Source organism: Ananas comosus, linkage group 5, assembly GCF_001540865.1.
Source record: "Ananas comosus cultivar F153 linkage group 5, ASM154086v1, whole genome shotgun sequence".
Lineage (NCBI taxonomy): Eukaryota > Viridiplantae > Streptophyta > Magnoliopsida > Poales > Bromeliaceae > Ananas > Ananas comosus.
Genome location: NC_033625.1, coordinates 6,032,309 through 6,048,732, shown reverse-complemented (window position 1 = coordinate 6,048,732; position 16,424 = coordinate 6,032,309). Strand labels below are relative to the sequence as shown.

General features: G+C 34.4%; 2 protein-coding genes across 4 annotated transcripts; one reads left to right on the top strand and one right to left on the bottom strand.

The window, feature by feature from the left end:
* LOC109710752 (target of Myb protein 1) lies at positions 4,020-8,711 on the top strand. 2 transcript variants are annotated; one of them, XM_020233494.1, is made up of 10 exons: positions 4,020-4,257; positions 4,708-4,911; positions 5,497-5,575; positions 5,873-5,971; positions 6,094-6,207; positions 6,706-6,851; positions 7,000-7,075; positions 7,324-7,409; positions 7,548-7,718; positions 8,083-8,711. In XM_020233494.1, the coding sequence occupies exons 2-10, from the start codon at positions 4,811-4,813 to the stop codon at positions 8,414-8,416; spliced, it is 1,206 nt and encodes a 401-aa protein (XP_020089083.1). In that variant the 5' UTR covers positions 4,020-4,257; positions 4,708-4,810; the 3' UTR covers positions 8,417-8,711. The 2 variants fall into 2 exon arrangements, with proteins under 2 accessions (XP_020089083.1, XP_020089084.1); XM_020233495.1 differs by lacking the exon at positions 4,020-4,257 and adding an exon at positions 5,172-5,246 and having other exon boundaries at positions 8,083-8,684.
* LOC109711044 (MICOS complex subunit MIC10-like) lies at positions 11,760-15,918 on the bottom strand. Of its 2 annotated transcripts, none has more exons than XM_020233928.1 (3): positions 15,614-15,918; positions 14,424-14,575; positions 11,760-12,071 (listed from the first exon to the last, which is right to left on the bottom strand). In XM_020233928.1, exons 1-3 carry the CDS (start codon positions 15,810-15,812, stop codon positions 12,060-12,062), a joined length of 363 nt encoding a protein of 120 aa, XP_020089517.1. In that variant the 5' UTR covers positions 15,813-15,918; the 3' UTR covers positions 11,760-12,059. The 2 variants fall into 2 exon arrangements, with proteins under 2 accessions (XP_020089517.1, XP_020089518.1); XM_020233929.1 differs by having other exon boundaries at positions 14,454-14,575.

The following is a 16,424-nucleotide window of genomic DNA, read 5'->3' as shown; positions in this document are numbered from 1 at the left end:
TATATATATATATATATATATATATATATATATATATAAAAGATGGAAGTCCACTGTGGACCTCGTGGACCTCTCTCTCTCCCAGGAGGTGGGGTGTCCCTCGTGGACCGCGCACTTGCTGCATCCCGCCTCGGCATCCCAACGTCTCGTGGGATTCAACATGCTTTCCAAAAAAAATTTTTTACGGTTAACAAACACTGGAAATTCACTTTTCCACCGTTTTTTTTTTTTTTTTTTTTTCGAAGTGATTTTACAGCAAACCAAATGCCCCTAAGGACAAAACATGCAATTTATTAATACTTTAAAATATGGGTTTGTTATTGCCCTAAGCAATAATAGCCACAAACATAGAAAGGTACACCTAAATCATTATTAAATTCCACCAACGCATTAAATACGAATACTAATTATTAAGCTTCTGTACTTTGCTCCAGAACAGCTTTCCCTGCGTCACATGTTTGCTGGAGTAGAGAAATTTTCGCTAGCAGAAAAGCTGAAATAAGTTTGTCGGTCTCAAAAATTATAAAATACGATATTAGGAGATTCTTATGGACTATATATTTTATTTAGATATCAGAATAAGTTATCTGATTTCATAAATACCTAAAAGATATCAGTGTAATTTTTTTTTTCTTCTAGAAAGAATATGACATGCATAATTTAATAGGATGGCACATTTTATTTATAATATAATCTATTCTTGCCTAGATATGTGACTATATTTAGCAATGCAGATTGATCCGGGTTAGTGGACTTTCTGACCTAATTCGTCCGATAGAGAGGTAAGTAGAGACCAAAATTAAAGAAAAAAATAATTTGCCCCGAATCCATCCCGATCAACTAAAAAATATAACGTAGAAGATGAAAGGCCCCTACCTTCCTTTGATCCGATCCAATCTGCAATAAATTCGCTCATGTCCGAACCTATCTCTAAACGAAACAATAAGTGAGAGGAAAAAATAGAATTAAAATTAATTTGTTTGAATCCGTTTTCATCAGCCAAGAAAATGGGATTGAAGGTGGGAAACCCCTCCTGCCTCAGAATCTATCCCGTCTGCATTCCTAACTGTACTCTTAACTCCCGGTCATAATAGAAAAAAATTTATATTAAATAAAATATTACAATTAATTCATTCCGACATCTAAAAATGATCTAAATAAATACTAAAAAGATAGACAAAAACTTACCGAACTTATTTGAATTGCGGGTCATCTTGAGTCGACTATCAAATATTTTAAAATTTTAATCTTACTATCCAATTTTTCAATTTATTTGATTTGAATTAGTCAACGATAATTCAACTTTAAAAAAACTTGTAAAATTAAATGGTATATTTAAATTTTAAAATTAGAATGTTATTAATTGATTTAAATTAAATAAATTAAAAGATTGACGGTGAAATTAAATTTTTATAAATTAAATAATTGGCTCAAAATAATTTATAATTTAAATAAATTTACGCAATCCTGGAGAAGCAGTTAAAGATGGTTATTCTAGAAGCTCCTGAGCTTATCCAGATGAGCCACGTGGCCCCCTCGTTGCCGACCCATGTGCACCCCCCCCTCTTCCGCTAATCCCCTGGGCCCTGGGCCCCACCGCACAAACACCCCGCACCCTGATCCATCGTGCGGCTCTGATCGACCGAACCCTCGAGCAAACGGATTCTCATCGGACGGTCCAGATAGCCCGTGGACCCCCGTGGACTCCACCAGGTGCGCGAAATTTATTCCGCGCACCCGGTGCACGGTGCACCGCACCCCTACAAAGTCCTAATCATGGGGCCTTATTTATCCGACGCCTGATAATCCCACATCAGATGAAAAAAATATATATATATAGATATTATATAAAAAAAGTCGAGTTGTGTTTTTTTTTAAAAAAATATATTGAAGTAATTTATATTGGTTAATATGTAGGTAATTCTTTCGTTAATATTCGTCTTTATACTTTACCTTTTGATCTTTTAATTTTTAAGCCTAATTTTTAAGCCATAGAATTTAAAGTTTAGATTTAATCTCGTGCATGCAGTTACTATTTCATTATTATTTTACACATAAATTATATGGCATTGCTCTGGGTAGCTATTGATATATCTATTTTTATTATTAAAAATGACGCAAACAAAAAGTTAATAAGTAAATAGTAGAAACATTTTTCATAAAGATATTTAATTTGAGAAGAAAAAAATTTTTAAAAAAAAACTGATGTATTCATACAAATGTTACGAGTATAAAGGGTACGTATCTTAGTATAAAATTGCTCAAGCGAACAACACCGTATATATGAACGGAATAGTGACATATTGTTAACTAGATTAAATGCGATAATTTTAAATTTTAAGATGGCAAAATAAAAATTTTGAAAAGATAGAATGATAATATATAAAAGCAAATATTTATAGAAGATTTTTTTTAAAATTTTAGCTTTTATAGTATTAACGACAAAACATATAAGGGTGTGTTTGTTTTACCGAAAATGGAGAGGAGTAAACTAATTTTTGGTTATAAATGCTCATTTTTATTATTTGTTTTATTGTAACTTCATTTTCGATCGAAAATTCAAAACTTATCAAAACATCGTAATTGACTTCGACCGATTGCAGACTATAGTCAATTACCAAAGAAAAAGTGAGGGAAAAAAGTAATAAAATGAAAATCCACCTTTCACATTTCTAGCTTTTGTGCAGTTCACTTCGTGCTAAAATAGACGGCAAAATTAGAAGAACTTCAGTTGCATAGTTATACAAATAAACGGCCAAAAAAAATACTTTTTTAATTGAGCACTAGTTCACCTCAAATTTATTTTAGGGTTAATTTTATACAGATCCTTGCAAAAGTATCAAATAGTAAATATATTCCTACAAAACTTAAGTTATCAAATTTATCTTTTTAAAAACTCTCCGATTTACAAATATATCCCTCCAAAAATTCTAATTCATTCATATATATCATGCCGTTTGATTCACCTTTATTTTTTTTAATGATTGATACACAAAATAACTATTTTGCACTTATAAATTTGTCCATTTAAAAAACTAATTTTTTTCTCTCTTTCCTAGCCTTCGTCGTGGCACGTGCGGCGTACCTTATTTTTGCCTCAATCGAGGGCCTTGCCTTCAACATCGCTGCTGCTATAGATCTTGCCACCGCCATGGATAAAAAGAAAAGGGTGAGAAAGACGACGAGACTCAACATTGAAATACAAATTATGTATATAACAGATGAAAAAAAAAGTCATTTTATTTCTTAACTAACTAGTTTTTTTAACTCATGATTATCTAGATTTTGGCAACAAAAGAATATATTTACAGACGGAAGGATTTTTGAAGGGACAAATTTGATAACTTAAGTTTTATAGAGATTTATTTATTATTTACTATCTTTTCAGCGAACTATATGCAATTATTTCTTTATTTTTAATATAAACTTTATTTTTGGTAAAATAAATAGGCCCTATAACTGTAGATCTTGGACTCAAAGGTTGGGCTTCGATCCTCCGTATGAACCCGGTAGTTTATTCAAAAATAAATAAATAAATAAATAAATAAAAAATAAACTTCAAATATTATTTTTGTAGTTTCACACATTCTCACATTAGTACCTATGGTTTAAAGTATATCAATTTAGTACTCTGTAATTTCATGTTTCTCTTTTCATCAGCTTCTCCGTTAACATTTCGTTAAATTATATACAAAACACTTCAGATACACCTATCTAGATTTATCGAATATTCACTTTAATACCTTTTAGTTTTAATTTTGTTACTGATTTAGCAAAAAATAATTAGTGAAGGGATAATAAAAAGAAAAATCTAAAACTACAGTTACTAAAGTGATACACTTTATTAAACCACATGGTGCTAAAATTAAAAAAAAAGTACGAAACCATGCGGTCGTATTTAAAGTTTTTCCAAAAAAATTGGTGCATGGGGTGCACCCATACACCGGGTGTACGCAATACATTTATCCCCACCAAGCGACGGTGCTTAACATGCGGGATCGACTGTCCTAGAGCTGTCCCCTTCCTTTCCCCTCCTTTAACCCTTTCACCTCTCTCTCTCTACACAAACACTCTCTCTCTCTCTCTCTCTCTCTCTCTTCAATAAGCTCACTCAACTCCCATGGCGATGGCGAGGTCCCCTCCTCTTCCTCCTCCGCCGCCGCCGCCGCCGCTCCAATAGCTCGGTCCAAACCCTAGACGTAGTGGTCGAGGTGGACTCCGGCGGGCACCGAACTGAACCCTAGTTGTCGAAATGCGGTAACTTCTGATTCTTTCAAGAGGTTTTGCTTCTGTTTTGATCGGGAGATCTCGGGTGGGCGCTGGTTTCGAGGGAAAGGTGGGATCTTGGTGGGTTTAGATTGGGTTATTTTCTAAATTTTGGCCTCTAATTTTGGTAATTATATTGTTAGAGTTGCTGTTTGGATTGTTTATGGGAGGTGATAGTTGAGATTGTTGTTGATGGTGTTGGTACAATAGTTTTGTTGTTGGTCGAGTGGGTTGTGATTAGAAAGATCCAATTTTCCTTTTTCTTTTTCTTTTTTTATATTTTCTGTATGTCGAGAGAAAACTTTGTGCAGTTTTGTGGTTGTTTTGTGGCATGGTGATGGATCTCAATCTCTGTGAAGCGATTTTGAAACTGTTTTTGGTAGAGTTGTTAATGTTGTTGTATGCTCTCAGTTATATATATGTGCTTTGTGGCTTTTGCAGGAAGCAGTGCATTTTGGCTTGAGGATTGGGTTTCTGTTTAGACCTTGCTAGTCTTGGAATTTTGCTTTCTGCTTTCAGGATAAGTTTCGCATTAGTGGGGGAAATGGCGGCCGAAATGGTGAAAACGGCGACAAGCGATAAGCTAAAGGAGACCGATTGGGCAAAGAACATTGAAATATGTGAACTTGTTGCGCGCGATCCGGGGTATGTAATCTTAGGTCCCTGTTTATGTGGCTTCTTGAACAGCTTCTCTAATCCGACAAACAGCATCCCATTGTTTGGCAAACTATTAGGCCTATCTGGCCCTGTTGTAGGGAAAATTGTTGTTTGATGAAATGCTGTTTGAGTAGTGGTAACAGTTTCTCTCTGCAGCAGAATCTTAAGCTCCTTGTTGGATCTTCGGCTTTTGGGCGTAAAGATCACATTTTTGTTTGTATTTCTGTTTGCCAAAAACACTCTATTAGGGACAGTGGCAGCTGAAAGCAGAAGCAAAATTTGGGCCAAACACGCTCGGCATTTTGCTATTGTGGGAAGTTGAAGTGAGTTTTTGGGTCCACCTATAAGAATAGGCTTCATTTTGAAGCTTTTGCTTTTGTTTGTGTGGAGAAGCAGCTGAGAGGATTTTAGCAAAACAGTTGTTAGCACTTCTTCTAACAGCTCTTTTTAAACAACACTTTTGCAGAAGCTCCCGTAGGACCAAATAAGCTTTAACATTGATTCAACATTGTCTCGATCATTTATTTATCTTTCAATGTGAACAAATTGAGTTCTTCCTCTTTGGATCATCAGGCAAGCCAAAGATGTCATCAAGTCCATTAAGAAACGACTAGGGAGCAAGAACCCAAATGTACAACTTTTTGCTGTAATGGTGAGTTTCAAATTTGTATTCTTTCCTCAAGTACTTTCGTTTCTGGTTTCGCCTTTCGTTTTATTTTTCCAAAACTATTACTCTAAACTGCACATGCTGTTTTGCTGATGTTACAAGACCAATAGCCCATTTATTCTTTGTGTGCAGTAGTATCCTCTTGAATCATGAAAAAAACATTTTAATTTCTTTTTAAATGTATTCAACATGGTCTTGTTAATTGGCCAACTCTCTTTTCTTTCTTTGAGTACTCTAACGATAATGAACAATCGTATTTTGTCTTTCGATTCGATGTTGCAGTTGTTAGAAATGCTTATGAATAACTGCGGAGAGAACACCCACAGACTGGTGATTGATAGAGGGCTTCTTCCCATTCTTGTGAAGATAGTGAAGAAAAAGGTTGAATGCTTCTTTTTCTCGGCCTCTTTCAACGGAAGTTTAATCCAGGCTATTACGTATGCATTATATTTTGCTGTAATGGTTTGATATTTTTTCTTTTTCTTTCTTTTGGTGCGTAACAGACGGATAACCCAGTACGCGAAAGAATATTTCTTCTTCTCGATGCCACTCAAACGGCCCTAGGTGGAGCTAAAGGGAAATTCCCTCAATACTATGCTGCTTACTACGACTTGGTGGTAGGTCCTGACATAAAGTTCCATGTTTAATTTATACTTTGTTGCTTCTTTGTTCTGCATAGCCAGTATAATCTTTTGATTCAATCTCAATGCTACTTCCGTTGTGCGATTCTTGATTTCTTTACTCCTTTTCTGTTTTGTTTTCCCATATTTCCACGTCTATCATGTTTGTTTAATAACTTAAACTCGTTTGCACTATCATCATAACCAACGGACGACATGGAGCGAGGAATATAATCAGGGCGATATTGATTATTCCAGTATTATGTGTCATTCATATCCGGAGAGCTCATTCAGTTATACATAAACAATTTTGTCTAGCCAAGATTGGCCTATAAGAACTAAGCAAGATGTATCAATTAGCCGTATTGTTTGTTCGCTTTTATTTGTCGAGCTTATTCAGTTGTACATAAACTATAACGGTCCTTTTTCTTTATAGAGCATTCTTTGTATAATTTAAGCTGCAAGTAATAGCATTTTTTTTCCCCCTCTTTGAAGTCTGCTCTTGTGCAATTTCCTCAACGCCCTCGTGTTGCCATACAAGAATTACAGACTCCAACAGCCGAAGCTCCTCAAGATTCTTTGCCTAGCCGAGGAAATGACGGTGGAAAACAAACAAATTCGCAGGCCATGCCTGACTCGAGGTGCCGTATTGCGTTTATATTCTTTTATCTCATGAAAGTGTGAACCTCTCATGGACTCCCAATGTTGACAAAATAAATACGGGTTATCGACCTAAACTTGTACACAGACTAGACATGTTTCTAAAACGACATATTTTCATCTTTTCAGTATAATTCAGAAAGCTGCTAGTGTCTTGGAAGTTCTGAGGGATGTGCTTAACTCCTTGGATCCTAAACGCCCGGAGGTACATATTAATTGAATTTTCTTACTTTTTTCCATTTTTTGTGCAGTGTTGAAGATAACCGATAACGCTCTCCCCGCCAATTTAATCCTTGCTTGTCAGCTAAACAAGTTATTTCTTTTTCTTCTAAGAGCCTGTTGGCTCTTTTTCCCTTTCCCTTTTTTTGTTATTTGGTGAGGAAAGGTATTTGGTTTATAGGAATTACTTATCTGAGATTTACCTGTATTTTTTCATTTTTTATTATTATTCAGGGAGCAACAGATGAGTTTGTGCTAGATCTAGTAGAGCAATGTTCATTTCAAAAGCAACGAGTGATGCATCTGGTTATGACATCGCGGTAAGATTCTCATATTAGACCCGACTTAATTTCAATTATACTGCAATTGAGCACATATCGACGATTACAAGATTGTCCTTTCTGGAGAATTCTGCCATCAATTTACATCCTAATATGATGTATTTATTTTATTGCTAGGGATGAGAATATTGTGACTCAAGCTATCGACCTAAACGAACAGCTGCATGAGGCACTGATACAGCATGATGCACTCCTTTCGGTTCGTCCGACCTCTACCGTAGCTTCGTGCATCAATGATGAACAGGAGGATGAACAGGAGGAAGAAGATGCCGAACGCCTTTATCTCAGGTATGATGGTGCATGCACAATCGATGCCGACTTCAGATTTCGATAAATCACAGAAATGCGAAAATTTGCCGAAAACAATGAGAGGGTAACTAAAATGGGCATGCATCTCTTCTAGAGGGGTCCTCATTCTCTTTGATCCTTTACCTTTGCCTATAAAGAGATGTATGCTGGCAAATATAAATTCCATAGCTCTTGTGGAACTTGAAATGAACTTCTGAACTCCAAAAGTATAATCCAAATATTATTTTATGCTTCTCTTCAATCGGCAAATCGGTGGTCATCAGTATACACAGATCTCATTTCTACCCCCTCCGATATCAAGATTTTGACGTTAATCATGCTATTTTCCTACAAAAATCCACAGATTAAGAAAAGGGAAAGCTTGCGCGGAAGACTGCTCCGACGATTCTATCGAGTCGTACAAATCCGTACCCGAGGAAATGATGCGCCGGCCCCTTATTCGCCCCTTAATCATACAACCACCCGATCCTGAGAACCAGCCTAGGGGGGTAAACATCAGTCCGTCAGACCCCGAAACCAAACGGCAGACAGCCGCAGTCTCCATACCCCCGCCGCCCGCCAAGCACGTCGAGAGGGAGCGCTTCTTCCAGGAGAAGAGGGTCGACGGCTCAGGCTTGTCGTTGCACAGCCGGAACGGCAGCAGCTCGCAGAGCGGCAGCACCGATTTCAGTGATTGAGACACTATTTGTTATCTGAATACATAGAAACCTGTTTCTTCTGATATTCTTATATTTATTTATTGTAGCTTAAATATTTATATACCTTTTGTCTCACTTCTTTTCATTAACCTTGCGGGTTAATTACTTGAAGTGCATGGGTTTGGATTTTTTTTCTTTTTCTTTTTTCCTTTTTTTTTTTTAATGTGATTTGTGCAGCTGAGATACAGTGGTCTGTTGTTTGAGCTTAGAGATGTAGATTGATGATGGGTTGGTGCATTATAACTTATAAGAAGTTTTTTTTTTTTCTTTTTTATTTCTTTGTTATTTTAAATGTTGTGTTGTTATCTGGCATTTATGCCAAGAAGTGTGAGCCCCTCACGTCTGGGCTCGTGATTTTTTAGTCGGCCCATGACGCATGCTTGAATTAAATTGGAGGAAATTAATATGTTAGGAGTTTGGTGTGATTCGAATTCAGAATTTTCTGCTCTGATATTTTATGAGACAGTCGTTGTACTCGAAAAATTTAAGCTATTAGATAACGGTGTTTAAATATTTTTATATGTAACAACAAGTGTAGGGTAAATATGTATATGGAAGGGTTCCCCTCATTATAAACCATTTTGGAAGTGGCTCTTAACTTCACTGGTTTCTTGGGGTAGAGATTCCCTCAATTCCTAAGTTGTTTTATTTTTTTAAAATTTAAATTATTTTAACTATGTTGAAAAATTTTATTAAATTTAGTGATTCTAGTTCTAGTAGTTATTAGCTGTTAATTATTAATTTTAATTTATTTCCCTGAAATTATTCGGCTCTAAAAAGATAAATAGTTTAGAGTCGTGAACAAAAAAAAATATGTTGGGGTAATGTCAAAATGCGATATAGTGAAGGGGTTTCTTATGCATCTTTACCTAAACTAGCGTGCAGCGCACGTGACATTTATTTTGAACATAAATATTTTTTTTTTGTGAATTAAATTTTTATTGGTACTTCCATTAATGTGCAATTAAATTGATTTAAATAGAAAATTTTCATTGCACTTAAACATAAATTGTTGTCAATTAATTTTTTTTAATGGACATTTTTTTTATGTGCAAAATTTGAATTAAATTTTGGAGAAGAGAAGAGGAGATTCTTCATATTTATTTCTTTACATACAATTTCATTTTTTAATCTGAAAGGAATTCTCTTTAAGATAAAAAAAGAATAAAATGTATAGAACGTACCTCAATTACCACCCATTTTTATCTAGCTACCTAATTTTTCTTTTATTCCCTAATCTTTTAATTTATTTAATTTGAATAAATTAATAATATGATACCCAATAATCCTATATCGGATGAAAATAGGATTGTCATTAGGTATAAAAAATTTTTATCATAGTAAAAATAACTCGGCTAAAATACTTTGGGTTAATGCTTTGGACCCAAGAGTTATTGTTTATTAGTGGGCCGAATCGTTACATTTAGTATTAGAGCCAATCACCAGCCGAAAATATATGTTATCATAGCCAATCACCAACCAGAAATGTAAAATAAATTTCGGCTGAGCTAGTGTCGGAATGACAAGATGACAAGCTAAGCTAGAATAGGATGACAAAACTAGCGAGATAAATCTCACATCACCTGATGATCTTGGAGTAGTCCTCTTCCAAATTTAGGGCTAACGAGAACGTCAGAACCTAAATGGTTAGAATCTGTGATAATAATTGAGCCGGTGATTTGAGCCAACGAATTATTATTACCGGTGGATCGAATCGTTACAAAAAACTATTTTACTTTAAAATTTAAATGCATTATTTATTTTTATATGCTTAATCAATATATTTAATATAATTCATATAATTATAAATACATTAAAATAATTAACTTTTAAATTTTATATTAAAAGAATCATCAAATAATTTAGATAAAAAATATTAAAAAACTTAGATTCTAAAATCAAATTTTAAAAAATTTGAATATAGCCGAATCAAAATAATCTATAATCTAGGTAAGTCCTATACATACCTAAAAAAAAAAAAAAAAAAAAAAAAAAAAAAAAAAAAAAAAAAAAAATCTGTTATAATTGATGGTTGCTCAAAAATTTGTTCAAACTCCAGGTTAACCCCATTTGGCCACACACACTCGCCTCGCCCTCTTTTGCTCTTTTAGTTATAGAGTAAATTGCACCTTTGGTTCTCAAACTATGACATTTTAATCCACAAAACTTTAATTTGTTATATATTTTTGACTCCGGCTTTCAAAATTATTACAATCAAATCTCACAATCCTATTTATTTGAGTAAATATTAATACATTGTTGATGTAAAAGTACAATAGTATCTTAATTATTAGCGTATTATCAATCACAATACTATTAGCGATAAATCAATGTTTAATTAACTAAAGTGAGTTATAGGACTTAATTACACTAGTCTTAAAAGTTTGAGCAAAAAGATTACCACAAAGTGAAATATAGGGAGTAAAGTGTCACCCACCTCACCTCATAGTTTGAGGACCAAATGTACAACTTACCCTTAGTTATATTATTATTTGAATATTTTCATTAAAATTTTGTGATGATTATAAGCATCTGGTGTTTGAACTTCAGAATTTTTGTTATGAGAGAGCAAAATTTGTCCCTTCAAAAGCATCCTATCCAAAATTGGGAGTGAATCTAAAGAGTGAACAGGAAGGGTGAAACAGAAAAGTAAATGATGGCATGGAATCTAAATACATTTGCCAGTATTTTTAGCCTCATTTACTTGAGATTTTTTTAAAAAAAAGTACTTGGGTATTAATTAGATATGAGCTAAGGAAAAAGAAACATCTGAATTTTACACTGATTGAAAAAGGACAAAAAGACCTGCAGGAAAAGCACGAGCAACAAGCCTATGATGAATAAGAGAAATACGGAATTTTTAACTAAAATGAGAAGCTAAAAATGAGCTTCTACGCAAACTAAAACTCAAAAACTCTGATATGAAACTTCTACTTTTTACATCGCTGAATAGAATTAGAAACATACCGCTCTCAAACATGTGAAATTACTGAAATAGCCCTGCAGAGTTGGTATTTGTACACATACAGCCCGAAGTTCTGTCTACTTAGACATAGACACCGTCAGGGTTGTGCGCTCTGCAAATAATACGCACAGTTTTGGACAAAATACCTAGCAACGCCATGCGCCAAAATAAGTAAGGGTTTTACGGGCGCATATATGAATACGAACATAGTCTTGTGCACAATTTCACGTATTGCAGGTGTGTAAACCCTATATGATTTTCCTGTTGTGAATTTCGCAAGGGAGGAGCAGTCCCATATCACATAGCAATTTTGGGCAGATTTCTTAAATGACACCAAAGAGCAAGGGAATAATGATCAGGGGGAAAAAAAAAAGTTCATAAAAATATGGCATTGATGCTAAAGCTATTCTCACAAAGTTTAAGGGCACCTATCAAAAGGTTTACATAGCATGCATTTATTGCTGCTTTCGACAATCAAACAAGGGAACATCAGTGATTGAACAAAGCTCGAAACAAAACATATTCTCAATAGTATAACAGATCCAAAGGAGCAAATACAGTTCCTCAGTGTAAGGTCAAGCCGACATACAAAAGGAAAGAAATATCTTGCTCCATACCTTCAAAAATTCCTTAACCAAAAGACTTTTGATCAGTCATTCACTTCTCTTCCTACAAAGCAGAAAGAACAGAAAGTAAGAAGAGGTTCAAGTTTCTTGGTTTTTTAGAGTTCAAAAACTAAATATCGCACTGACTAAAAAAATGCCTATTTTATTTCTGTTATCGAAGGATAAAGAAATGTGATATAAGTTTACTATCAATTCAGACTGCTCCTTACAACTGAAAGAAACAGCATTATTACATTTCCTACGTATCACTGACGTTTTGCACAATTCCTCTGGTTTCATGCTCGATAGCGTCTGAGTGCTCCCACATATAATGTAACATGTGAAATTTCTAAGTAGTTTCAAAGCAATCAAGTATTTTCTACATGTGTTGTTCGCACATCAATTGTTGATATCCGTATATTAACCACTCTTTTGTTGATTTTATCCATTTTCGCACGGAGAGCTAGAATTCTATATACTTTTTTTTTTTATCAAGATTGTTCACCAGTTTCTTTATATCAATTGTTTTTTTTTAGTTTCTATGTTGCACATCTCACAGGATAATATTCATACAGTTTGTAATACTATTACTGATGTTACTTTACTGTCAAAAGCCAGTATCAGTCTACAAGAATTCAACATGAACCCCAATAAATGTGGCACAAAGGAAGTGCTACCATTCATCACGATTTCAACACGATTTCAAAACGTTAAGAGACTTTTTTAGATCTTAAGTGTTACAATCATCATATTCATATTAGGAGTTAGGATTTTTTACTTCATTGGTTCACTTCTCTGATAAAGAAAAGATTTCCGCCTATAGGTTAGATATAAAGCCTTCAGTCTAAAAGGAAAAAAATTGGTATAGTGTCCAAAGACACCATAATTTGATGAGCATATGATAGTTTCACGATGCATTACGGAGGATATGACAGTTCACATTTTCAATTACATGGTGGATAACTCACACTTCAATATATAACAAATATGTAAATAAGAATATAACAAAATTACAACACATGATTCTTGTTTTTGCATCATTAATCCATGCCCAAGCAAAACAAAAGAAATAACTGATTAATTTGCTTCTCTCTTTAGTGCATTAAATCCTTAAGAAAAAAGAATCGAAATGCATTTTAGTACTACTTTAAAAATAGAGATCGCATTAACATTACAAAGAAAAATCTTCAACTTGAATTCAAATTAAATGGCTTAAGAAAAGCTTTCACATTATACTCATCTTAATGAGAAAACATTTAGTGCTCTTTTTTCTTTAGTAACCATTATTAAAAAGACATTATTACAAGCTCTCAAATCAATTATGAGATATTAACATGTCCAGGCTGATCTGCATGTTAGTGACAAATCTTTAAAATTAGAGATTTTCGTTCTATCATCTTAATTTCTCCTTTAATAACCATATCAATTCAGACCACACAAGCACCAATCAAACATATAAAATAGGTGATATATAAAGAGAAAATTTATATCACATTCCTAAGACATGAACATTGCACGGACTCTCAAAAATAACAACTGATAAATATAAGATTGTTAGTAGGATTATAATAGCCCTTTTAGAAAGGTAGTGATAGCCAAAAGGAAAATGGCACTAAAGAAATATTAGACTGCATCACATATATAAGTTGTAAATGTCAATCTATATAATAACTACCAGATAGAAGTTCCATATTATACGAGTTTCTTTCTGTTTTAAACTTGGATCCAAAAGTTACAAATTTATAGATAGTTGCCATTTTACAAATAGAAATTTTCTAAAGCCATATATAATCCAGTAAAATAGAAAAACAAATCGTACACCAGTTTCTTCTGCTATATTTTCAAAAGTACCGAGCACAATGAGTAATTACATGCATGCAACATGTATATACTTTGTTATCTAAGGAAGACTGATTAGTTTGTATTTAACAATTCATAGGCATTAATAATCAGGAAATACATCATTCAAAAAACTACACTCATAGAATAATAGCATGATTTTGTCAAATTAGCTCAACAGATAGTCAGCATTTAATAACCATCTCTTCATTGCATACTATTTTCCAATATTGCGCAACCATAGAAGAAATTTCACGGGTCAGAGAGAACAACCAGAATGCATGAAGATGACGTGTATAAGAAACATTTGCGTAGTATCGTGTATAGTTTTTTCTCACAAATTTTCAGAAAGTTCCGCTGAAAACTAGTATTCTAAAGACACAAAAGTGACTCGAAAAATTTGTTCAGCAGTGCAAGGCAAGAAAGTATTTTCCTCGGAACAGTTCAACCAGGATTTTAATTGAAAATGTGATAAACCCCAATTTCCTATTTCCTTTCTCTCATCTAGACCAAGTATTATAAACACAACAAAATCAATAATAAGCATCGAAGGAAAAAATAAAAATTATATATATACCAATGAGGAAGCAGGATGAACAGTTGAAACCTTAGGAGGCGGAGACCACTTGGGAGCAGAACCATCAAACAGATACGAGCATTCTGTGTATGCTGCTCCAACGCCCGCTCCAGCACCAAAAGCTATGGATGCCCATCGAGTTGTCGGGCTCCCTAACAGTATAGAAACAATAGAGAATAAGGATAGTGAAAGTAAAACAGTGTACATAAAGTGGCAAAAACAAGTATCAAGCATAACAGAATAACCTTTTAAGCAGTAACATGAAGATTTAATGCACCTTAAATAATCAGCTATGATCCATAGAGGAGAGGAAGGAATGTCATACTCTGATGGAGAAACTAAGGACCAACTCTCCTAAGCTACCAACTGGGGCATTATATTTGGACATAACCTAGACATAGAATAAAAATTTGGTTTCTGATGGCTCTATTTCCACATGCATTATTTCATAGATGAATACATGTAGCAATTTTCTCTCCTCCTGTTCCCTCATAAATGATGCAAAAGATCATCACAATAGTGATAGATCAAAGAACCAAAAACACAAATCATGTCCCACAAAGATTACAACCCAGATAACGAATCAAACATTACAAGCTTCAATACAGATTAATCTCGCCATATCTACTTACTACAATAGTAAAAGAATGATCAAACCCTATAAGTGAGCATTTCAACAACAGAAACTAGATGCTTAGAAACATATGAAGCAGATCAGTTATGCAAGAGCAAATAAGCGGATAAATTGCTAAAACTGTGAAATGAATCAAACAATTCGGCCTAAAGAGAACAACAGAAGCAAATTATCTCACACAAAACGCCATTAGGATCATCAATATGCCGAATCTGAGAGATGGAAACCAATTTTAGGCAAAACTGTCGCCCAAATCAGCTAATCGGGCATAAAAGTGCAAGAAAACCCCAATTTCTCGCAAAAAACAGTGAAATGAGCATCAAATCGACGAGGTTCGCAGAGGGAAACAGATTTTAGGTAAGACAATACCCTAGCCAACTAATCAGGCATTAAAAAAAAAAAAAAAGAAATCTCGCAGAAAACGCCGAAATGAGCACCAAATCGACGGATTCGAAAGGGGGGAACCGATTTGGGCTAGGTCATACGATCGAATCGGGGGATAAGAGTGAGAAAGAGAAAGAGAGATGGGGAGGGGTGGGGGCGCTTAGGTTCTCACGGAAGAAGAGAAGGCCGGTGAAGGCGCCGGCGAGGGAGGAGTAGACAACGCGGCGGATGGAGAGGTCGAGGCACGCGTCCCACTTCGCATCGAGGTCGTAGCGCGCAGGGATCGTCTTCGTTGTCGTCGTCGTCGTCGTCGTCGTCGGCAGCGGCGGCGTCGTCGGCGGCGGCGTCGTCTTATTCTCTTCTTCCGCCATTAGAGAGCGCACGAGAGAGAAAGAGAGAGGAGGCAGCGTGGGAGAGAGAGAGAGACGAGGGTTTCTTCGGCTCTTCAGCGGAGTTCGCCCCCTTTTTTAATTTTTCAAGTCAAAAACTTGCACAAACTAACCAAACCTTTTTAAATTTAAATTTTATTATCTAATTTTTAATTTATTTAATTTGAGTAGTACACCTGTATTTTTAAAATTAAAATATATTATTTATTTTTTACAGATTTAATTAGCGTGCTCCATATAATTCTCACGACTATAAATTTACTTAAATAAGTTTAAACTTTAAATTCAAAATATTATTTATATTTACTGATTCAATATCAAACAAATTAAAAGAATTGAATAATAAAATTAAAATTATTAAAAATTGGATTGTCAAATTAAAATGATTCATAATTTTTGAAGATGTGTTGTGTTCTTTGTATATTAATTCCCAATGTTTCTAGGATTTATGCAATGTCTCTTAATTTTGAAAAAAAATTAGAAGGTAAAAACATACAAAACTTAGGCCAATTTGCATAAAAAATTCACTTATTTTGGACTTTTGCAAAATCGGGCCACCTTTTTTATTTTTGCAGATTCGGTCCGCTTTTTCAG